Source organism: Pungitius pungitius, chromosome 12 (genome assembly GCF_949316345.1).
Source record: "Pungitius pungitius chromosome 12, fPunPun2.1, whole genome shotgun sequence".
Classification (NCBI taxonomy): domain Eukaryota; kingdom Metazoa; phylum Chordata; class Actinopteri; order Perciformes; family Gasterosteidae; genus Pungitius; species Pungitius pungitius.
The window spans coordinates 7833573-7857630 of NC_084911.1; the positions used below are offsets into that span (position 1 = coordinate 7833573).

Sequence of the window (24058 nt, forward strand, 5' to 3'; positions counted from 1 at the left end):
CTTTGTTCCCACGTAGGTTTTGCTTTCCTTTTGAAAAACACGGCAGAGCCGGAGAACGGACGCAGGCGCCGCTAAACTACACGGGGTTGGGATTCATGAGGAGCCTGAGTCAAACACAGGTGTACAGCTAAGAGGCCAATGTCTCACCCTGGACATGAACTGTTTGTGCCCCTTCCATCCGGCAGGAGGCTGAGGTCCATCAGGACTAAGACCTCCCGCCACACGAACAGTTTCTTTCCTTCGGCAGTCGGGCTCATCAACAGAGCCCGGGGCCCCCCCTGACTGTCTCTGACTCCCATGTTCACTCATTCACTTTGTCCCTTTCACTTGTCACTCGTCACTTTGTTTAGCTGGTGCACTTTATCTTTATTTTTATTCCTAATTTTGTTTTATCCCCTCTAACTTACTAACCCATAGCTTTAGTTTTTAGCGCACCAACCCATAGCATATATTTTATTATATTTTATTTTATTTTTAGCTTATTTGCACTATGTCGTCATTATTGTACTGTCTTCTGTCGTCCACCGACCGCCAATCCATGTATGTCCAACACATTATGGCAATAAACGTTTCTGATCCTGAAGAACCAGCGTCCCCGTTAAGTGTAAATACCTCGGAGCCAACCACGATCTGTGTGCAAGTCAATTCCAGCGTTATCAATACAAACAATCCGAACCCCAAAGATACAGCTGCACGACTGAAGCACATGGTGCTACAGGTGGGGTCCGGCAGGTTATCTTGCCTTTATCGTGAGTCCACAGGGGCAGCTGCAGAAGGGAAAGTGCTGTGAGTCGCTCCAACAATGGAACGCTTTGTGAGGTGCATCGGAGACGAGCCCTGCTTGAGCAAATACACCGTGGCTCTCCAGGGTGCGTGACCCGAGCGAGTCGCGTTGACAGGAGACACGTGACACGTGCGCCGTGGAGTTTTAACACTGCCGTCAAACGATGGTGTAGAACCGAGGTTTCAGCAGCAGGTGGCGTCACCACACAACGGAGGACTTGTTTTCCGTACAGGAATGATGCACCTCGAGTGTTGGGAAGAATTCAGTGTTTATTAAATTCTGCCTTTTCGTGTCAGTGAAACTGTCTTTAAATTCAGACCTAAATACTATTATTGGAATTATAATAATTATATATGCTTCCAGACCTTTTTCCTCCCAACAATACAGCCTCTGCTTTCCTAAAGGACACAGCAACTGTGAGACACAATGCTGCTTGTGTCTGCAGCAAGGAGAGGCTTCTGCTTGCAGCTAGGATCCTAAACCGCACCTGAATGATCAAATGTAAGTAGATGGATACATTTTTGCACAATTCCAATGTAAAGTCTAGAAATGATGTACATCATCTATCAACTGTAGCGCCCCCTGCTGTAATTTATTAGTGAAAATGTCTCTCTTGTGTCACCATTTGCAGGCTGCTGTAAGTTCAGGTTTGAGTGATCAAATAAATAAATACGTGCGATTCAGAGGCCTTTAAAATCATTACACCTGAAATCTCGTTTTGGTTGTATGAGAAGCTTAAACTGAGTTCAGACTGCAGATTGAGGTAAAAGTAGGTATTCCAAAGTCATTCCTCTGGCGTGGAAAAAAGAATATCCAGAGAGAGAGAAAAAAAAGACCAGTTTGTTGGTAATCAAAATGTTCAAATTTCCTATCCATGGCTCTCTCAGAGATAATGGCATTTAAATGAACTGAAAAGTGTTAGTTGAAGACCTTTCATTCCTAAAATCCCTATTGCCACATCTCTGCCCTTCATGACTACGGGTTATTGCTGCGCTTATCATGAGTTACTCCGGCTGACAGAGGCAGTATCGAGGAAACGTTTGTTTTGTCGTAGCCCTTTACTCACTGTTTCATCGACGGACGCAGCTGCAATGCAGATAGTGGCATTGTGAGGCCAGTGTTGTTGTTGTTGTTGTTGCCCTTCATTTATGAACTCACTAGTACACTCCATAAATCATGAGTTAAGATTATTAAAAAGAAACCTGGTGAAATCCTCTTTGTGTCCCCTTTGACACAAGAACACATGACACATGTCGTGGAAAGCTGCATGCGCGAAGGAGGACGGCTTCAGAGGGAGCTGTGACTGAGTTCTCTGAGGATTCTTTGAAGTCGGCATAAAAGACCCAACTGCCCTCCCCTTTACGATAAGTCTCCTGTGTGTCTCATTGATTTTCACAGCAAAGGCTTTGCTGATCGTCTACTAGAGAATTCTTTCAAATGACTCCACTGTTCTTTGTTTTTTTTACGATACTTCAAGTCACTCAATGCACTCACCAGTTGTAACTTATAGGCACCAGAGTCTTCTGGCTGCATGGTGTGTTGCTACATGATGTTTTCCTTTTTAATGTTCAGTAAAGTCTAGGAGAACTGCTTATAGGTGTGAATTTATGTGAGCTTAGCTGTCTGTGTAGGTGTATGTATAGCTTCTCCGCTACGGATGCTTTTTTCAGAATATATGTACAAGTACTTAATTAGGGTACTTGCTTATACTTAGTTCCATCTTTGTACGGACATGCGTGGTCTCCCGAAGATGTAGCGTCCAATAGCTTTAGCTTTTAATGATCTGCCTTTGTTCAGCCTCCCTGCTGCTCTGACATTTGGGTTTTTAGTCAGTCAGGTAATTACAAAGCTGTCGCACACACACGGACAATGCACACACACACATCTCGGGGATGGCACACATAATAAGGGCACTTTGTCACAGTCTTCCCTTTTGTGATGTATAATGAAATACTCACAATGTATCAAAACACATCTGGATGAGCATAAAGGTGCAGTCTCACGGGAACGGATCTGAAGGAAATTAATGTGTCCATGTCCTAGCTGAGATACATGCATAGTTAATCTAAATGGGATACATAGCCAAAACAGTGTTAATTAATTCCCTGCTCTTTCTATCTTTCTGACTCAATTTCCCATGATACACGTTGATAATATAACTTAAAAATGTATTGCAGCTCAGCAAGAGAGGCCTCTACCTTCTTTAGTGCTTCAACAGCTCAGGCTTCAGCGACAGTTAGAAAGAAGTTTAAAAGCTCTCATGAATAAACATTTTCCTAGTGTGTTTTTCTTCAACTTAGTTATAAAGTACTTTTTTGATTAACTCAAGGAAGCACTAAATGTTTTTCAAGTGGGAGGTTAGTGTCCTTGGAGCATATGCTCTGCTGAAATCCATTCCTCACAAGTGCATGAATACATTTCAGGTATTGCAGATGTCTTCAGCGTTTTTAGCATGCGCACACACACACACACACACACACACACACACCATGTTAAAGTTACTCTAAGGTTGTCTCATCATTAGTTTCTCCATGTTGCTTAATGTACAGAGGGTACTTTAGTTAATGGGATGATGCTTATTAAGACAAATACAAATAATAAAAACACGTTCCCTTGCGATGTTGAAACATAATGTTCATCATCATTCAGGAGGTTGAGGATGTACCTGCTAACCAAAGTAAACAACTTGCGTTTTTTTTCCTACAGGGAAATTTATCAGGAATATGTAGGAAATGGTTTTGAATGGACAAAACATTTGTCATATACAAAGCCGTGCTTGGAGTGGCACTCTGTGCATTGAGGTAGTCACATAGGATGGATTCATCACGGTTGATTCGCGTATTGCTCCGGCTTCAACAAGCACCGAGGCAGGCTGTCTGTTTGGATGCTCCTCCGCTGCTTGTAATAATCTCCTATTTGAGCCTGCTATCCGCCAGCGGCCCAATTCAGAGTAGGCGAGCATGTGATGTTTCTATGGCATGTCCTTTTAGAGTAAATAAGGACAAAGGATACGCGCAGTGGAGATTTCGGGCAGGTCTGTCAGCGAGAAGAACGATTGGCCGTGGACAGACACACGATGCACAACCTGTGATTTCCAGGTGAACACAAGATCCTGCTTCTCCTGATGATACCAAGATTCACACAAGGTGTCTAGAGCCATGCTCCGCTCTGAGCTAAATGCAACCTCTCATTTATTCAGCACTTTATGTCCAAACAAACATTTCAACCTGCATTACATGAAGAATCTGGAGATCCCGATATTTATTGACATTCATCCCGTCGGGGTGAGCGTGTGTTTAACAAATTGTATGACGACCCAATGTGAGTACTGAAGAATCTGTGGGAAAAAATGAGGGTCGTTAAAGTCATTTGAGCATTTTACCATCAAAATCAATCCTAATGCTACATACTGTCCACTGGTGTACTAAATATAACACTATATAACAATATGACAAGGGATGTGAAGGGTGATTGATGACTGGTCACTAGCATCAATGCCAGAAGCCAGATGAGCCTTCATGCAGAACTTTCTTCAACACATGCAGCAAGCCCCTTTTCTGCTTCGACATCACATTTTTTTAGGACTGCTTAGGCACTAGGAAAACAATTACTTAAATAGTGGCGTGATGGGAAAAGTAAGGGTCGGTTGGAGGATGGTAAAATAATTGCGCTAAACAGGAATAAAGCCAACCCCGAGGATGCAAATGAGTGCTCCCAAGGCGGCAGTCAACCTGCTGTTCTAAACAAAAGAAAAAAGGTGAGCTAGATCAAACTTATGAAATACCCCTGGTCCATTTGATGTTAGGATTAATCGTGCATAGACTGACATTACAATTTCACACTACTAAAGTATTATAGACTTTTTATTAGCCAGTCATTATAGGATCACCGTTCTAATGATAGCCATAGTAGCTCTGATACGGTTTGATTCGATACACGTACAAGAGTATGCATTACACGCTGGCTGCATTGCATCATGGGTTGTGTGGCAGCTTGCAGCCCTGTTGCTCTATGACTGACTTGAACAGCGCACAGAACAGTACGTCTACCCTCAGAAGGCAGCTGGCTCGCCGACGAGAGAGGGAGGTGAGAAGTATCCGCCGCTCACCAACTGGTCTCATGCCTTTGTAAAAGATTCCAAGTAATACTGAGTTCCTGAATGTCATGAATGACACGGAGTAACCATGGTAACGACCCTGCGATGTCCTGGGAAGCAGAGATCTGCAGTGAAACCCTGTGTGGGCTCAGGAGAGATTGAGGAATTCATCAGAGCATCCTGGTTGCTCATTTGGTGCAAGGACTAAGGCTGCGTCTCATTTCTCTGTCTTACCCCTTCCCCTTACCCCTCCCCCTCGGTTTTGCGCGTTCATGTGAGGGGAAGTGGTGTCTCAATTCTCATTTTGATTAAGGGCTAGGGCCAAGGCGTAGGGCTACATAGCCCTTGAAACGAAGTTTGCGGAGGACCACACTTGAAACAGAGGGGTAACAGTTAACAACGTAGGAATTTCTCAAAAGTGCCGGCATCAAGTTTTTTTTATGGCTGAACGTCGTACCATGACTTGATCCGTAAGCAGTCGTATTCGTCTAAGAAACAATCGTCTTCTTCTATGTCTTTGACTGATGGCACCCAAGCGTGCAAAGATAAAGAGAGCCCAGGCAATCGATATCACGACCTGAGACGACGGCATCTTCGTTTATGTCAACACTTGTCGCCTCTGTTGACGTAGCAGCCAGCTAGCGGCAAGGGATGATGACGCAACCAGTTATCGAGTGGTGTCTCATTTCTTAGAGGAACGTTCTCACCCCTACCCCCTTTCTCTCGGTATCGAGGGGCAAGGGGAAGACAAAGACGAAGGGGTAGGGGAAGGGGAAGGGGTAAGACAGAGAAATGAGACGCAGCCTAACTCTAAAGATTTGAATGACTTTTTTCAGGAAATTTCCTACTCACTAGTTTTGCTCCGTTGACAAAAACCCATTAAAAAAAATGTCATTCCATCATGAATCTGTCTGACTCCAATGAAAAAACGTGACTCACTCTTTGAGAATATTTATTTATTCTTCCTCTGTTGCCTGACGGGACGCCTCACTTGAAGTCTTTCAGTCAGAGTGACTGCTGAGAAATGCTCCGTAAGAACCGTTGGATGAGGGTGTATTAGAGACTGACAGATGGCGGGCTGCAGACTGGATGTGAGGCTGGGCTGGTTCTCACACCGAGTCTCAGCGAGCCACCACACCTACACAAAACATTTGCTGCCAACGGCACGGTTGTCAGAATTGACTTGTTCAATTAAAACAAGAGGTAAAGAAACACGTTAAAAGCAAAGTTAAACCCATGAACTGTCATATAATGACGTTAACTTCATCCAAGCAAATAATTATTAAATGGAAACCAAATGGAAAACGCCATCTTCTCCGATGTTGTTAAATTACACAATGAAGCAATAATGAGCCGTAGAGACATGCAGATACAACAACATCCAACACGTCTTCACTGTTCATGTAATACATCAGATCATTTAGTGCCAGGCTGATGTTACAGGATATTGCCGAGAAATAGCAAGACAATATCAAGCTTGCTTTTGACTTTCTGGGCTTACATTCTTTAATCTTTCACTTAGCTGACCTGAAACACTAGTGGGGTTCATGCAGTGATAAGTATTTGTATCTCCGGGGGTAAACACATATCCCCGATTGACGGATCTCAGCAAAATGCTTGAATGGATTTGAAAAAATCACTCCGAGATAATTACATTCCGCCAAGTGAGATGCAGTTAGAATGAAGAAGAGATGCCTCCAGCTACGATCCAGAAGTCAGTGTCAGCCTATCATACAATATGTGGGAAATGTTCATCATCTGCTCGTGTCCCCGCAAACAATGGGTGTGCGCGTGTGTTCTTAAGCACAAAGTCACTAAATCAAAGACGCACTTTGAAAAACACAATAACTCCGAGAGAAACCCATAATAATAATAATTATTATTATTTTTGCTACTTTTAGGATCCCTGATCTCTGGCAGCCTGCTAATCAAGGCCCTATTGCTATGCACATGATAATTGTAATATGTCTCCAATCAGCTGACTGAAACTATAATGAAAATGATTCTCATCAAGCCTTCTCTTTGCTCTCATAAGGAGAAACCGCCGACCCGTGACCTTTCGGACGGAAGAAAAGGAACTTCGCCACTTCTCCTGCAAACCAAACCCCTCTTTGCCGGCCCATCTTGGGTCACACAGAGAACCAAAGTACATAGCGCCTTCTAAGAAAAGTTTGTGGTGCGTGTTTCAGATTTTTCATGATGTAACAAAAAAAAGCTTTTCTACAGCAAGAAAGTATGGTTTGCTGGTAAATAAATATTTAATGTAATCTGAATGCGGGCCTCATTTTCTACGTCGATATCAAACGCCAGCCATTTCTTGTGAACAACTGGGACTCTAAAGGATGCGTGGAGGCTGCCATGACATAAAATCAATGACTCTTTGAGCTTTGAAATCGGAATCAAAAGTGGCATAAAGCGCCTGCATGAAGCCGGTGCGCCTTCTAAAAGGCTCTGCTTTTATGTCTCAGGTCATTGCGGGACTATGATGGCTAATACCCTGAAGCTTAGTTGATTGAAAAGCACCACAAAACCATTAAGAGCAGCCAAGAAAACTCATTTTGACGTCGCCAACTTATCAGACTGACATATTGAGCGGCACCGTTCTTTTCAGTCAATACCTCTCAAAGTGTTGAAGACGGCTTTCATTGGAAATCTGATTTCTTTTCTCACAAACATCTTTGTCTCCGAAATAGAAACGCGACAGACACGCATTGTGCTTTTTTTCTCTTTAGTTCCCCCAGTAAATCATATACAATGTTATAATATGATCAGTTTATTTTGTTGATAGATGAACCAAAGGAACAAAGAGGAATGAAATTGTAATGGCAAGACTTATCAGACCAGCTGTGGTTAGGGTTTCCTGCCATACAAGTCAACAAATTACCAATATAAACCCCCTAAATACTACAAAAATCCACCATTCAGGCTCTAATAATTTCACATGTGTTCTGGATAAGTCCCTGGATCTCATCTTTAATTAAATCATTCCTGGGGCATCCTGTGTTTGGTCGTGCAATAATATATGCAGTATTATTAGGTACAGTGTTTCCCTTATTCCATGTTATACTGAGGAGGTGGAGGGGGGCTTGAAGGTCAGGTTAATTTTGTTTAATGTCATCTTAGAGCAGCAGATCCCACGCTCACACACAGACACTTGGACACGTGGTACACACGGGTGGGCACACTCGCAGCAGTGGAAAATGTGTCGGTGTCCATCCGCCTCCACCCCCTCCCCCAGACCCGTAAACCTAGGAGAAACACTGCTGTGCAGTCCCAATGGATGGACATTTTATATGCAAATAGAAAGTATTTTAGCTACAAAAATGGAAAAATGAGTTATATTGGATGAGTATTTTAGATTTATAAGCCTGTAAATCTTAAGTATCAGGTAAGTACTTCTGTGAGTGAACCTACTCAACCCATTTCCCTAGGAAATGTTTTTCTAGAAGAAGTCTGGCCTTTTGCTGCCCCCCCTCTGCAGGGCAAATGATTGATGATCCCCCCCTGAGCATCGGCCTATTTCTTCTGACACCTTAATAAACTTTAACACACAAATATGGATGAAGCCCACGCACAGACATAACTAGGATGGCACTGGGAGATGTTTGGTAATAACAAGCGCAAAGAGGTCACTCACAGCATTTGCTATGGAAACAAGCCTCCAGTGGATTGAATGATCATTAGTTTTAAGTCAAGTGCTAAAACCTTAAAAACTAAATCCTCTTTTAGTACACAACTTGTACTTTGAGGTAGAATCCATTAAGCTATCAACACAAAGCAAACATGTTTGCTTTTCACACCTCAAATCTGAGATCTTTTCAGTTGTTGGTGTGCAGAGGTGAGCCCACGTCTCCTTTCTATCCAACGCTTCTGAAAGGATTGTTGGGTTGACATTAAACCCTCCTCGATGAAAAGGCGACTGCAGGTGAATCCTGGTCCTAAACGTTCCAATCGAGGAGCAGCATGTATAAACATGCACTGAGATTTTACTTTTTCTGCAGAAGGTTTATTAAAGGAGACGATTCTTAGAGACGACCTTGGTTCCAACGGCGCATGGACCTGACCACACTACAACACATTAACGGACACATTTCAATTGATAACATAATTATTTGGTGTGGTAAGCAATGTATGTCCACAGGCTATATTTGATTAAGCTTCTGCCCTTAATGAGTCATCTGAGGTATAGTTCATCATACCCCTAACTGCAATGAGCTTTTGCAAAATTCCCAAAACTCATAACACTGCCTTGGGGACTGGCCTTATCACTGACCAAGAGACATTGGAATAAAAAGATGCATACACACATTTTCAAATATAAGTCATGTCATCTAAATGGCATTGTGTTTTCCCATAAAAACATATCAGCTAATAAAACACAGCTAATGAAAAAGCATGAATTAATTTGTTTTAGATACGGTGACGAAAACAAAACTGTGGCCAAATAAATTTAAAGTGTACCTGCCATTACCAGTCGCGCATAGAACCACATGCAGCTAGATGGCACAAAGTAAAATGCAATGTTCCATCGGTGTTGAGCATGGAGGAAAGACCTTCATCAAGCTGCACTCCGAAAGTAAATCGTGAGTCGGCTGTATTTTTGTTCCAGTCCCAGGAACCCTTCACCTCGTCGTGCTTCATCCTGTCCCTCCGAGTCCATCTAAACTCCTCCATGAAGCCTACAGAACGGCACACGTAAAACCCACTGCTATTGTAGCGCGAGCGTGTGACGGCCATGACGGAGAAGGCCGTCTTCTCCTCGTGCCGAACACCCACTGCGTGTGGAGACGTGGCGGGTCAGGTCTGCTGCACCCAATGAGTGCAACGCGTTCACCTCCCTTGCTTTTTTTTTCCTCCTGCCTATTTGCTTCCCCCAAATCAGCTCACCTCAACAGAGGCGGGCCTCGCTGTCACCGAGACGTACGCGAAGCGGAAGCGACACGATCTAACAGTGAGTCTAAATGATGCCCGTGAGGTGTGAAGAAAGAAAGTGGGCGGACTAAGGTGTCGAGGATTGTTGTTTTTTTTTTGCACAAAGTCACAGTGCAAAAGGCATAACAGTATGTTGAATTTTAATGTTATTATTATTGTGAAATATCGGCTGAGTGTCACTGTAATCTTTTAGTATAATTCTGGGTTATTTATATTTCATTACCGCACCATTTACAAATCTTTATCTCAATTACACAGCCCCGAAAGACATTGCAGTGTCCAATAGAAGCACTATTCTTGTTTTGTTCATTTTTTAAGGATTCATTTAGAGGCGCTTGATGCATTATTAAAAACAGGGTTGTTGTTGCAGCCGGTTGTTCTCTGTCATCGCGTATGTCTTTTTAGTGTAGCTCATGGAATGAACCGTAAACCAAAGCAACAAAACCTTCAGGCCTCAACTTTGCCAATAGATGCAGAAGCAGCCCATCGAAGTGATTGCAGCTAACTATACATTTATGGAAAACATTGAGATTTACAACAAATAAAAGGCAAGAAAAACAAAGAATCAAAATGCCCAATAAACAAAGGCAAGAATTTAGAATAAAACTTGAATAAACAAGTTGCAATCATTCATTAATCACTGTCTAAGAGGCAACAGAGCAAAAAACCTATAAATAAATACACAACCAACTTGGATGTTTCAGGGTCTTGAATACACATTATTCATGTGATATTCATAGGTTTTGCATTCATGTGTGTGTGTGTGTGTTTATGTGTATCAGAGACTCAGTGGCATTTGAGCAGGATAAATATGCACATTCATGGCACCGGAGATAATCCCCACAGGGCCAAAGGGTTGCACATTAAAAGCGTGAATAAAGCCTGAGCTGAAAAAAGCAACTCAGACAGAGAGGTGGACACGTCTTCTTGCTGAGTACAATCCACTCGACGCACTTTAAAGCCACCACAAGGAATTGGCAGATTCAAAACCATTACAATAAAAATCTCTTTTTATTTGCAGGAAAAATAAAAGCTAAGAAGTAAAAAGGTTAAAGAATACATAAAAATGTAATACAATATTTTTCTCCCTAAATTGATAATCTCAGGTGCTCAGATACCCTGGATTTCTCTAAATATGATGTTGCATCAGACACGGCCATCTGATTTCTCAGGGTCACAAGCCCTTTCCATGGCTGTTGTTGAAATACAGAGTATAAGATGCAGCATAATATCAGCCCGAATGCTCGTTTGCATCAATTTGTCAGGGTCGGTGCTGGAGCAGGCGGAAGCAGGACTCAAAAGCAGAGGTTCTCGATCAAAAAGAGTGCTCTTTATTCCAGACAAAACTGATAACGTGCTCCAACAGCGTGGGACATATAGACAATGACACGACACAGGACAACAGGCACACAGGGCTTAAATACACAAGGGAGGTGCAGGTGATTGGACACAGGTGGAATCAATCAGGCAATCACAGGACAAGGCAGGAAGTGAAGTTACCCAGGAACAACAAGAGACGTGAAAACTACAAAATAAACCAGGAAGAGAGACCAAACCGTGACAGAACCCCCCCCTCAAGGACCGAATTCCAGACGGTCCTCAAGGGGAACAGAACCAGAGAAACACAGACAAGGGGAGGGAGGGTGGGAACCCAACGATCTTGGACCGCGCAGGGAACTCAGGGTGATGGTGGCCACTCGTCGGGTCCCTCGGGGGGTCTACCGCTACGGCGACCGGGCTTCAGGGTCTCGGGGGGGCGACCGCTACGGCGGCCGGGCTTCAGGGTCTCGGGGGGCCGACCGCTACGGCGGCCGGGCTTCGGGGTCTCGAGGGGTCTGCCGGGTCGGCGGCCGGGCCTCAGGATCTCGGGGGGTCTGCCGGGTCGGCGGCCGGGCCTCGGGGTCTCGGGGGCCCTGCGGCTGTGCGGCTCCGGCGTCGTCGTGGCGGGGGGCGCCGAGCAGTGCGGCTGCGGCGTCGTCGTGGCGTGGGGCTCCGGCCCAACCCCTGACCCCACCCCCCCTTCAAGGACCGACTTCCAGGCGGTCACAAGAGGGTGGGAGGGAGGGGTCATCGTCGGGGGCCGTGGGGGCGGGGAAGGAGACTGGACTCTGGGGGCCGAAACGGGCGGCGACTGGACTCTGGGGGCCGGAACGGGCGGAGACTGGACTCTGGGGGCCGGAACGGGCGGAGACTGGACTCTGGGGGCCGGAACGGGCGGAGACTGGACTCTGGGGGCCGGAACGGGCGGAGACTGGACTCTGGGGGCCGGAACGGGCGGAGACTGGACTCTGGGGGCCGGAACGGGCGGAGACTGGACTCTGGGGGCCGGAACGGGCGGAGACTGGACTCTGGGGGCCGGAACGGGCGGAGACTGGACTCTGGGGGCCGGAACGGGCGGAGACTGGACTCTGGGGGCCGGAACGGGCGGAGACTGGACTCTGGGGGCCGGAACGGGCGGAGACTGGACTCTGGGGGCCGGAACGGGCGGAGACTGGACTCTGGGGGCCGGAACGGGCGGAGACTGGACTCTGGGGGCCGGAACGGGCGGAGACTGGACTCTGGGGGCCGGAACGGGCGGAGACTGGACTCTGGGGGCCGGAACGGGCGGAGACTGGACTCTGGGGGCCGGAACGGGCGGAGACTGGACTCTGGGGGCCGGAACGGGCGGAGACTGGACTCTGGGGGCCGGAACGGGCGGAGACTGGACTCTGGGGGCCGGAACGGGCGCTGACGGGCGTCTCGGCGCCGGAACGGGCGCTGACGGGCGTCTCGGCGCAGGAACGGGCTGGGGCAAGCGTCTTTGGACCGGGTCAGGAGCCGTGGCTGGAGGGGTTCGTTTCCTCCTCCTCCTCGGGCTCTTCCTCGGGTTGAGGAGGTCCCTTAGTTCCAGGCACGCCTTCTGATAGCTCCTGGGACCAAAAATGAAGTCCGTCTTGCGCTGGAAAAACGGGCTCCTCACATCCAGGTATTCCGGGCCCAAGTCGTACCAGGAGTCTGCTGAGTCCTTCTTTGGTCGTGTCATTCTGTCAGGGTCGGTGCTGGAGCAGGCGGAAGCAGGACTCAAAAGCAGAGGTTCTCGATCAAAAAGAGTGCTCTTTATTCCAGACAAAACTGATAACGTGCTCCAACAGCGTGGGACATATAGACAATGACACGACACAGGACAACAGGCACACAGGGCTTAAATACACAAGGGAGGTGCAGGTGATTGGACACAGGTGGAATCAATCAGGCAATCACAGGACAAGGCAGGAAGTGAAGTTACCCAGGAACAACAAGAGACGTGAAAACTACAAAATAAACCAGGAAGAGAGACCAAACCGTGACACAATTAGGTTTCATGGCGCCTGCAAGCAAGAGCCTCCACACAATGCCACATCGCCTATTGTCAGATTAACCAAATGGGCGTATTGGTTCCCAGAAGGTAGTAGGAGTATTATTTGCACCTTTTGAATGCAACAAATAGCCGACTGAGACATCATGTGCAAAACCAGCATATGTACGTGATATGTTTAGTCAAGCTAACAAAGGCTTGAACATATTTAAGACCTTAAAAATGAATTGTTTCTAATTTAAACATATCTTTAATGACAATTATGAGTCATTTCAGGTTCTAATTTACTGTTAATCTGAGAGATGGCGGGAGTTTCAGTGGTAGTTGCTAGTTGAGAGGTCGGTGTGTGCAGATGGCTGTGCATTCTGTTTACACCTCTCGTTGGGAACTAATATATTAAGTGTACCGCAGCGTCCTACAGACACACACACACACACACACACATACATGCATACATACATACATACATACATACCAATGCAGATGGCCTTCTGAAGAAAATAGTAATAATTGAGTGCAAAAAAACATTACCTTTAGCAATTCCATTTCAAAGTAATGACTATGAATATTATTTCCATCTATATTTGTTTAGCATTTTGCAATGGATTTGTTATAATTATTTTGTCTTAAGTTGATAAAGATACCATGTTCTTAGAAAGTAAAGGCTGACCGCAGATTACTCAAAGTTAAATAGATTTAGGGTCAAATAACGTGTTGCCTTCAATACCAGCAGAGTGGAAGGTTGGCATCAATGTGTGGCTTTAATGACGTGCACTCTTTTATCAATTTACAAGGCCGGAATAGGACTGTAGAAATTAGTATTGAATTGTTATACAATAACAATTATTATTTCTATTGAATTCACTGAAAGAATTGGCCTTTAATGGTCCAGGGTGAGTGTAGGTATGAGGTGTTCTCTCAAGGAAGCTCGGCAGCGCCACACAATGCAACGATTGGACTCAGTGGAGCTGGAAATGAGAAATGACAAGTGAAACAAAAGAAACTCTACGAAGGAAGATGCTTGTTTATCTGTAAGCGTTTTCAAGATTGTGTTGCGATAAGAACTCCTGAAGGGGGAGTAGGGGGGGGGGTTTCGAGGGGGTGACGCACGGCGCTAAGTCACAGAAGGTTTAAGGCGGCTGGTGCCACTGACGGCTCATTCAGGGAGAGCCCACCTGAGAAATCGGAGCCGACGCCTGCCTCCCCCTCTGAGCTACGTTATTTATCATCTCATAGCTCCGAAAAGAAGAGAGGAAACTAATTCTGGTTCCATGAGATTAGAAAGCTGCACTGCACACTATTTATGCATCTAGTAAACTAGCCCAATCAAAGCAAAAAGAACAAGCGATGCTTCATATACATACTCTGCGTGTTTATTTTGAAAATTCTTCTCGCCCTTTTAATAATTATACTTCTATGTGTCCACTGCACTGACTTGGGTTTGTTATTTTGCCAGGGCCAGATTCACAGGACCTAAGAAGTGTCAGGCAGCAATCTGACAGTGTCACTGCTGTGAAGAGGAAATTCATTTACCCCTATCTGAAGGCTGGCATTCAAACCCAGCGACAACAAGGTGGCGAGAACTTAGAGAGGAAAAGTGTGCAGTTCATTGGCTATAATGTCACCATCCCCACTTTGAGATGGCAACCCACATACATGAAAAGGCTGCAGGCTGCAGCCAAGCTCGCACCCACATTTCTGAAGTCTGTGGATTCAGAGGCTTCATTACTTAGTTAAACTATAAATAAAACGCGTTCATGCATTCCACAATGCACCAAAAAGTTGAGGAACAAAAGTTGTGTACTGTGTGTCTTACTCATAAACATGATGCTCCGAGAGAGCGTGATTACCCCTTGTGGTTTTTGCAATAGAAAGAATGAAACAGAGCTTTGGATTGACGCCGAGAATCTTACGAGGTTTTGTCCTACGATCTTCAGAAAACACAATTGATCACAAGGAGAAGAGAACATAAGGGGAAGCGGCTCATCTGCATGCCAGGTCACAGGTTACAGACACACCAGGAACTGACCAGCTGTCAGCCATCACTGTTCCGGCCGGTGTGGGAATCACGTGTTCAATACATCGGCCCCGGATATTCGTTGGTGTAATTGAAAAATATAAAGAAAGAAATACCCGTAGCGCTTCGATTCAATCCATCGCACCAGCACAGGTTTCACAGCAACATCATCATCTCAACTTTGCCCTCAATCACAAACTCATCCATAGCTCAATTTCAAACGAAGGAATACATCCATACGGATCAATATGTAATTAGTTAGTTTTTTTTTCATGCAGATTTGTCAAACTATGATGGCTAGAGTTACTGTTGGTGTTGTTGAATTAGTTAGTATTCATACTGAGTTGCAGTAAATCGAACTCTTGTCCTTGTAATTATTGAGAGACTCTGAAGGTCAGCAGGTTCTTCACCTGTCGTTACACATCTGTCTCTCTTACATAAATGAGAGGTACACTATCGCACGCAAGGATTGTTCAAAAGCTTGTGATAGTTTCCTGAATACGTCAAACTCATAGACAAGCGCTACATTGAATAGCCAGAAGAAGCTATTCTCCTATTACGATGTTAATTTGCCAAGTTTTCAGCTGAATAATAAGGTTTCCTTGATTGCTCAGTTGTCATCATGTTTAAAATTGTTGTACAGTATATGAGGGGGAGATAACTTCTATCTGCGTTGAATGTCAAATGTCGATGGAATGAACACTGATGAGACGACATTGAAAGCACCGGAAAAAAAGCCACTAGTGGACCGTATGTTATTTTTAAGTCTAAGGTCAATGGTGGACTTGAACGGACATGTCTCCCAAAACGATGCTACAAGGTAAGTAGAAGATTCACCAAACTCATAATGTGGGAGACATAACTCTGTTGGTAATAAAGAATAACCGTTATAAGGACACTGTGAGAAGGCCGATCTTTCACCAAGGTTCATATTATCGACCTAGTAGTTTTTTCCCTGCTGACAAATCCAGACATAACCTCATTGGTGGAGGCATCTCAAAACTTAAAAAGAAATAGAGCCGTAGCAAGATTGTACAAAGAGCCGTTATTTAAGGAAGGTTTAGAAGGATTTATTTGAGTAGTTTATATCAGACGCCGAACTGACAAGACTGTGAAGGCAAACAATTTGAGTCAAATATTTTTTTGATATCAAAGATATGAGCTGTGTTAGGACAGTGGTTTCCAGGGCAGAACATGTGGAACAAATTCATTTTCCATAAGACCACGAGGCACGTACAGAGTGTTTGAAATAACACCAACACAGCTGAAAAATCGACATCCTCCAGAATCACTCGGTCACCGTAGCGACTCCTTGGAGCTTAGGAGCTTCAGCAGGCGTAATCGCAGTAGCCAGACTCATTATGTAGGAACAAACAGCAAAGAGGAGCAGAATATATGCGTGCTGGCTGAGGCCTAAGGCTGAGGATGCACCTTTTTGATAAGACTTACAATAAAAGAGACACCAAATAGTTGATGTGCAAATTAAACTGTTGTAAATATATACATATATACATAGATATATATATAAGGAACGTGGTTTCAATTAAATGAATGTATATTGTTCAATAACATTACGCCTGAGACATAACTCTGTTCAGCAACTTATGAAAGTCAGCGTGTGTAAGTTTAACGCAATGAGAAACTGAAGCCTCCAAAATGACCACAAACACACCTCAGCAAACAGTGTCAACACAACTGGGTTCAGGATTTACTCATTTCTGACTGAGTGGACATTTAGCCGCAGGTGTAGGGCACCAACCAGCGCTCACTGCCTCTTTCTGTGTAAAGAGGCCATAAAAGCGTAATAATGCATTTTACGCTTGTCTGTGCAAAGGCTTTGACAATTAATTGATCAACAAGAAGACTTGTGCTTTTAAAAAGTTTGTTTTTCCTTCTGCTCTGTGTCAATTATGACAGTTTCCTTGATATTATTTTGATTTTGAACAGTAGGTTGGAAAAAAAACAAAAAACTGCATGAGCAATTCAAAATGATCATTATGCAATGTTGTCGAGCCAATTGACCGTGACAGTAAAGAGCCGAATAAACAGATATTGAAAATCATCATTAGTGGCTTCCCAGCAAAGAAACCATTACACTATTCTGTAGGTATGTTTGTTTTCCAACATAATTGCCATTTAAACTCAAATGAATGTCAACTCTATTCATGTTTACAAATGGCTATGCAGGTAAAGATTATTTTCCATTGCAATGTCCCTTTTATTGCCAGCCTGATAATAACATTACAACATAATGGGTGAGATTCAATTGATCTCTTTTAGCTTTCGACCTGTGATTAGTCACAATGTCAGGGGTTCAGTGACGTTACATCTGCAAGGAACCGATGGTTGAAGAAAACAGTGAAGTTGCATTTGATTAACAAAGGGAAGAATGTAAATACACTGCATAGAGAAAATGTATAGCAAAAGAAGGATGGGACAAACCTTGTGAAAAGGTTGACTGACTTTGTTCTGTGAAAACAAACTGAACAGAAATATTACCAAAGAAATGACAGAAATCATCAGTGAAACGCATTGAATATCTTGTAGGAAGCCCTGGGCTGCTAATTGTTTTGCAATTTGCCCTGGATGGATGCGTTATCAATCCTCTCAATTCAGGACGTGGGCTGATCAATAATAAGGAGCAACTATAGACCCGAGCTCCCTCCTGCATTATATCACTGCTTCCCAGAGCTAAACATGCAGAATTTCACCCCGAGCTTCACTCAAAACGAGGTCTAAGTCCCACAGCCATACAATGGATCGTTTTACATTGATCCATTCCTTGTAATGATCACAAGGAATGGATCATTCATCAGAAAGATCCTAATAAACAGCAATATCCCTCCATAATCTGTTTGAATTCCTCTGTGAGCGTTCCGTCCGCACGATGCATGCAACTAAACAACCTGCAGAGAGCGAGAGGATCGACCCACCGCTGCTTCTGTCAGGAAGTGCTCGTCTTCCAGCTCTCACCAAAGAGTGTCCGCGTGATGGCAACGCTACGATAGCACGGCATCCCATCAAACCGCCTCCTCGACTGTGAAGGCCTGCGGTAGCTCCAACATCCAACCCGAGACCGCGAGATGTTTGAAGGACCTTTTTCGCTCTTGACCCAAACATTTAGTCATGAGGGGAAATGAAAAGGCCGCTGCAGACACTTTGTGGGCTGATGAAATCTCTTTGCAGTAATGCTCCTTTACTGCACTACTCCCTATGTCATGGCTAATTCCACTTCATACCTGCATGCCATTCACTCTCACGCTGCTAAGCCCAAAATCTGTGGTCATATTAAACAAACCCATAACCGACACACACTGATACGTTACCACAGAAGTCAAAAAGTGCAGAAGCTGAATCACTTTGGGTTAAGAGGATGCACTGTAGTTTTCTTGCAATAACACAGCAGGCCAAGAACCCTGATGGATCATTCAAGAAACTAGCTCAATTATAGCGTGTGTGGGGGAGCAGGGCTCGCGTGACGCACCTGAACAGCCTTGATTGTGTGCCGCCAACAAACACCGATGCCCCGTTTTCCTTGCAGCCTATTATTGATTTATATATAAACAAATTGCCGCCACTTTGTTGACAAGTGCTGCCAAGAGCTTAAAAATGGAGTCGCCAGAGATGCAATGCTTTGCAGTTTGTTGGCCGGGGGAAACGTCTTCTTCGTTTAACAAACCGCCCCCGATGAGCCGCTCAAACACTCACACTAAACCGTTACTTTACTGCCAAAACCATTCAATCCAGCTCGTGCTTGACAATAGCATCCACATTGAAGGGCAATAAAATGTGTCTTAACTGAGCAGGTTGGGTGGAAGGACTGAAACAACACAGTTACCTCTGTGACGTGGATAAATGGAGGAGCAGTGTGTGCGTGTTGTGTCACTTAGTTACGTTTGACCACTTGTTCAATAGTTTGATGTTTGATACATCCTGCTTTCCATAAGGTCGAAAGGGGCTGGAGGGAGGGTAGGAGGAGTGGGGGGGGGGGGGTGGGGGCTCACCAATACGTTCAATCATTAACACTGACGCACTTGTGAGAGGACAGATTGTCGGAAACAAAAGCAACTTGAAACGTTCCTTGGCGAACAGTGTTACAACTTTAGCTGCCAAACTAAGCAACACGTGCCACGCGGGAGGCCGGATTCCACTTAGCCGAACAATGAATGTGAAACCTGGACATCTGCATGACTGGAGACGGCGTCTCGTTATTCTCAGGTGAGTCTCCTCAGCAGCTCCTCGGCGCTCCTTTGTGCGCGCAGCTCTCCAGCTGGAGGCAGTGCCAGCGCGCATCTCACCTCGAGCGTGTCATCGGAGCCTTGTGCACGGCATGTGTGTGTGTGTGTGTGTGTGTGTGTGTGTGAGTGTGTGTCCTGTCCGCTTGTCCGACCCGTTTTGTGTCTGTGTCTCCTCGAACGTGATGCACACTACATGGTGGGGATTATACAAAATAAAAATAAAAAAATCTTATTGCGGAGAAATTTCTACATTTCTTTGATGCCGGTGAGACGCACTTGAGGAGGATTTGCAGAAGAAAAAACGAGATGAATCCGGCGTAAACAGCGACATTCTTTCGTCACACAAGTGGTGCGTTTTTGTGGAAAGTGAGATTGAATCCAGCTCCAAGGTAAGATGATGATTAGTTGATTCGCAGCAGTCATTGATGTATTCATCAGTTTGTGTGAGGAAATTGTACATCAACACGTTATTGTGAATATTTTATGGAAATGAAGTTGAAATTGTCTAATTTTTGAAATGTAAACCTCACCCTCCAATATGCACTGTTGTGTCTAGTTGTTTTGCAGTATGCAGTTTCATAGTTAACCTGTAGCATCGTGCTGTTCTTACATGAAGACTGAAACAAATGTGATGTTTTTTTGCCACCAAACCCTCAGCTGTGTCTGTGCAGAGTTTGCAAACATTTTAAATGAAATCTGTGATTTAACGTCATTCTCACTTTATTTTGCCTAAAGATGGATGTGCACAGCTTTGAGCTATAGGGAAATATTCATTGGGCTGAAATATGTCCTTCGAACCTCTACTTTTCAGTCACAAAACAAAGAAAAACAAAAACAGTTGCCTTAGACAGTCAAGAAAATACATTTTCTATACTGCAAGAACCAGTTGATTAAAATGGTATTTTATGTGTTTTTTTGATGGCAAACCACAAACCACACATTTTTGTGTGTGGTGCCGAGCTGGTTTGTTCTGTTTGTAAAGAAAGCATACCTGGACATAACTGTGAAAAAATACAGTGGTATACACAAAAATAATATGACATTAAACGGACAAAACTATTACTCACACTCCAAAGTCATCCATTTTATGTATCGTTTGTGTTTCAGGGGTCCGTTCTGTTCTCTTTAGGAACAATAAACCAATCTCGTTTTAGTCTTACACAAACACAAGCTGTTTCTCGTGAATCTCCAAATATATATAATACTCCAGAATTTGCTCGAAGCTCGATCTCACTCTGCGCTGAATGCACCAAAACCAGACTCGGCTTGGTGTCCACCTTCCTCTGCTGCCGTGGTGAAAAATGACCAACTGGCATCCTGAAACCTCTCATGCTGTTGGCACCAAACTGAGTTGTCACACCATGCAGTGAGGAGCACTTCAATCTGACGTCGGCATTACCGAACTCCCCTCATTCAATCACTTGATTGATTACTGATGAATTCTCAAAAGATGTGTACGTAAAGGATTTCGTGTAACCTGTTCCAGTGTCGACCAATGTTCAAAGGGCAAGCGTTTCTCCAGGAAGACGCTATATGACCAAAAGGGTGTGAAGAATGATTTCCCCGGGTGGCAGTACCTGCCCATTAGACGCATCCAACGAACGCCTGGAAAAGTTGAATCCCTTCATCTCATCACGATCGATATCTGATGAAGCTGACGACTGGGGATCGCTCTTTCCATCTTCTGCACGTTCAAAAAAAACCGATTACAAAATATATCAATTCGAATGATTCTTTGTCTCTGCCGACTTGACCGTACAGACCGTCACGATTGTAAAAAAAAAAAAAAACTGTTACTTAAGATAAGTCTTTATGTGTGCAGGTGAGATGCCATAATCCGCACTGGCGGGACAGCTCGGTATCATGGACTCCTGGATCTTCCCATCGTCCCCTCCCAACCTGTCGGAGCACCTCATGTACGACAGCTTCGAGTCCGACCTCCATGGCAACTACACGGACCACAGCTTCAACAAAACCAGCACGGTGGTCATCACCTGCCTGTACTTTTTAGTCTGCACCGTGGGTCTGTGTGGCAACACTCTGGTCATCTACGTGATCCTGCGCTACGCCAAGATGAAGACGGTCACCAACATCTACATCCTCAACCTGGCGGTGGCCGACGTGCTGTTCATGCTGGGCCTGCCGTTCATCGCCATCCAGCTGGCGCTGGTCCACTGGCCGTTCGGCCCCGTGCTCTGCAGGGTGGTGATGGCGCTGGACTCCCTCAACCAGTTCACCTCCATCTTCTGCCTGATGGTGATGAGCATCGACCGCTACCTGGCCGTGGTGCACCCCATCAAGTCCACAAAGTGGCGCAAGCCGCGCATGGCCAAGACCATCAACTTGGCGGTGTGGGGGTCGTCGCTGATGGTGAACCTGCCCATCGTCATTTACAGCGGGGTCATCACGAAGCACGACGGCTGCTTCTGCACCATCGTGTGGCCGGAGCCTCAGGAGGCGTACTACACCGCGTTCATGTTCTACACCTTCATCCTGGGCTTCTTCCTCCCCCTCATGGTCATCTGCCTCTGCTACTTGTTCATCATCTTCAAGGTGAAGTCCTCGGGCATCCGCGTGGGCTCGTCCAAGAGGAAGCGCTCGGAGAGGAAGGTGACCCGCATGGTGTCCATCGTGGTGGCCGTGTTCGTCTTCTGCTGGCTGCCTTTCTACGTCTTCAACGTCACCTCGGTGACGGGGACCATCAGCACCACCCCCATCCTCAGGAGCACCTTCGCGTTCGTGGTGGTCCTGGGATACGCCAACAGCTGCGCCAACCCCATCCTCTACGCCTTCCTGTCGGAGAACTTCAGGAAGAGCTTCCAGAACGTTCTGTGTCTCCAGAAGGTGGGCGGGCTGGACGAGGCCGATCGCAGCGACAGCCGGCAGGATAAGTCTCGCATGATAAATGACCCCACGGACACCCAGAGCACTCTGCTGAACGGGGACCTGCAGACCAGCATTTGAGAGGCTCCTCTGAAGGTCACACCACAGAGGAAGGAGGGACGGGGACGGGGGGGGTATATTTAACAGCAGGTTCGATAGGAACACGTCCCTTTTGAAGGAGGACAGAGCGTCGAAGAGGGTCAAACGGCACTGTTCCTCTATCTGCTTTTGACACATTGTTGGGTTTCTCTGGCTGTAAACCGATCCGTGATCAGAACAACATGTGACTGTTGTAGTGCTGTAGTGCTGTAGTTTTTCTCCTGTAGTGTGTTGACTCTGAGGTAAGGTAGGCGCTACACACTAACGCCCACTTGTAAATGGTCCCCAGGGCGACATTTGTTTTCCCTGGAGACCCGGGATTACGTACATAGCATCAGTTTCCACACTCCTGCATTGTGTAAAAATAACAGTACGAAACAATATGCTATTGTTAACACTGCCGCCCCGTATCTCTCCTCTATTTCCGTTCCTGTCTCGGCCGTCAGTTACTTTTTCTAACTGTGCAGGAAGTGGGCAAAGAGACGGTGAGAGAAGTCCAACAATTAAAGCGTCACACTGTTTCTCTAAATCTGAATAAGTTGTGTTTTTGTTGTTGTTTTTTTTCAGACACAGAACATAATCAGTGTCAGTGCCATTGCTTCTTGTGATCTGCAGTACAACATTATTTTTCACATGCGGCTATGTGATGAGCGTGTAAAATGTAAACGTGAATAACTGTGTTCAGTTGGCGGTTAAATATTTTGTCTACAGTAAAGTTACACTCATTATTTATTTTTAGATTAAAGGTACCCAGCCAGCCACTAAGTAAAGTGCTGCCGAGATGTATAAAATTCCACCACAATGTCGTATTGTGTACATGTTTCTACTGGACTGATTGATTTATGGCTTATTTACCGTTATCTGTGTGTGTCCTGTAATGAGGTTTGTGTCTTTGCTTGCAGTTGTCTACTATTGTCTAATATTCCAAACGGCACAACTCTAAATAATTCAGAGGTGAGTTTGGAGCAGACCCCCGGCTTTGTGTTTTTATATCAGCTGTCAGCATAAAACCAGTTCAGAAGCAGATGGCTCGCTTTCATGGAGGTAGTGAAGTACTGAACTAGGACATACACTTGAGTTGAAAGACATGTTCAATTTGTTATTTTGCTGTGCCCTATTACAGAAAACGATGTGTTTTGTGCATCTTTAACTTTGCATATATAAGAGGCTAAGAGGCTTCTCCTCCACATTGCCCGCTGCATGTAAACACGTTGTGTAATGACACTGAGCCGTCCTCGTTGTCTCAGTGACACGAGAGAGGTAGCAACACTTATCATGAAGAGGCTCTGGTGTTCTATAATCATCATCTTTAAGTCCATCCTGTTTGTTTTTTTATATTTACACATAAACCATTCTAAGCTTTGTATTGTCTCCTTCATTTGTGAGTCTCAAATAATTCACAGAAATTCACACACACTCTCCTATTATGGAATTGGTATGCTGATCTGTAGCATCTCATTGCCACATGACACCTCTTGTGTCTTATATTTCCATAGCAACAGTGTTCAAGAGCATTATTCCCATGGTTACACAAATTAGCATAATAATAACAAAAACTCTCTGGACATAAATTATGAATGTTGACTTTTTTTTCCGACTAGTGAAGAAAAAAACATCTCAGTTACGTAATGCCCTGTGGGTAAAATGTAGTGTGGTGTAGTTTGTGTTAGAGACG

At 44.9% G+C, this 24058-nt stretch overlaps 1 protein-coding gene across 2 annotated transcripts; it reads left to right on the top strand.

The window, feature by feature from the left end:
* Positions 1-19202: 19202 nt before the first annotated feature.
* On the top strand, positions 19203-23747 carry LOC119220126 (somatostatin receptor type 2-like). Of its 2 annotated transcripts, none has more exons than XM_037475827.2 (2): positions 19203-19381; positions 21224-23747. In XM_037475827.2, the coding sequence occupies exon 2, from the start codon at positions 21265-21267 to the stop codon at positions 22363-22365; it is 1101 nt and encodes a 366-aa protein (XP_037331724.1). In that variant the 5' UTR covers positions 19203-19381; positions 21224-21264; the 3' UTR covers positions 22366-23747. The 2 variants fall into 2 exon arrangements, with proteins under 2 accessions (XP_037331724.1, XP_037331723.1); XM_037475826.2 differs by lacking the exon at positions 19203-19381 and adding an exon at positions 19432-19790.
* The last annotated feature ends 311 nt before the right edge of the window (positions 23748-24058 follow it).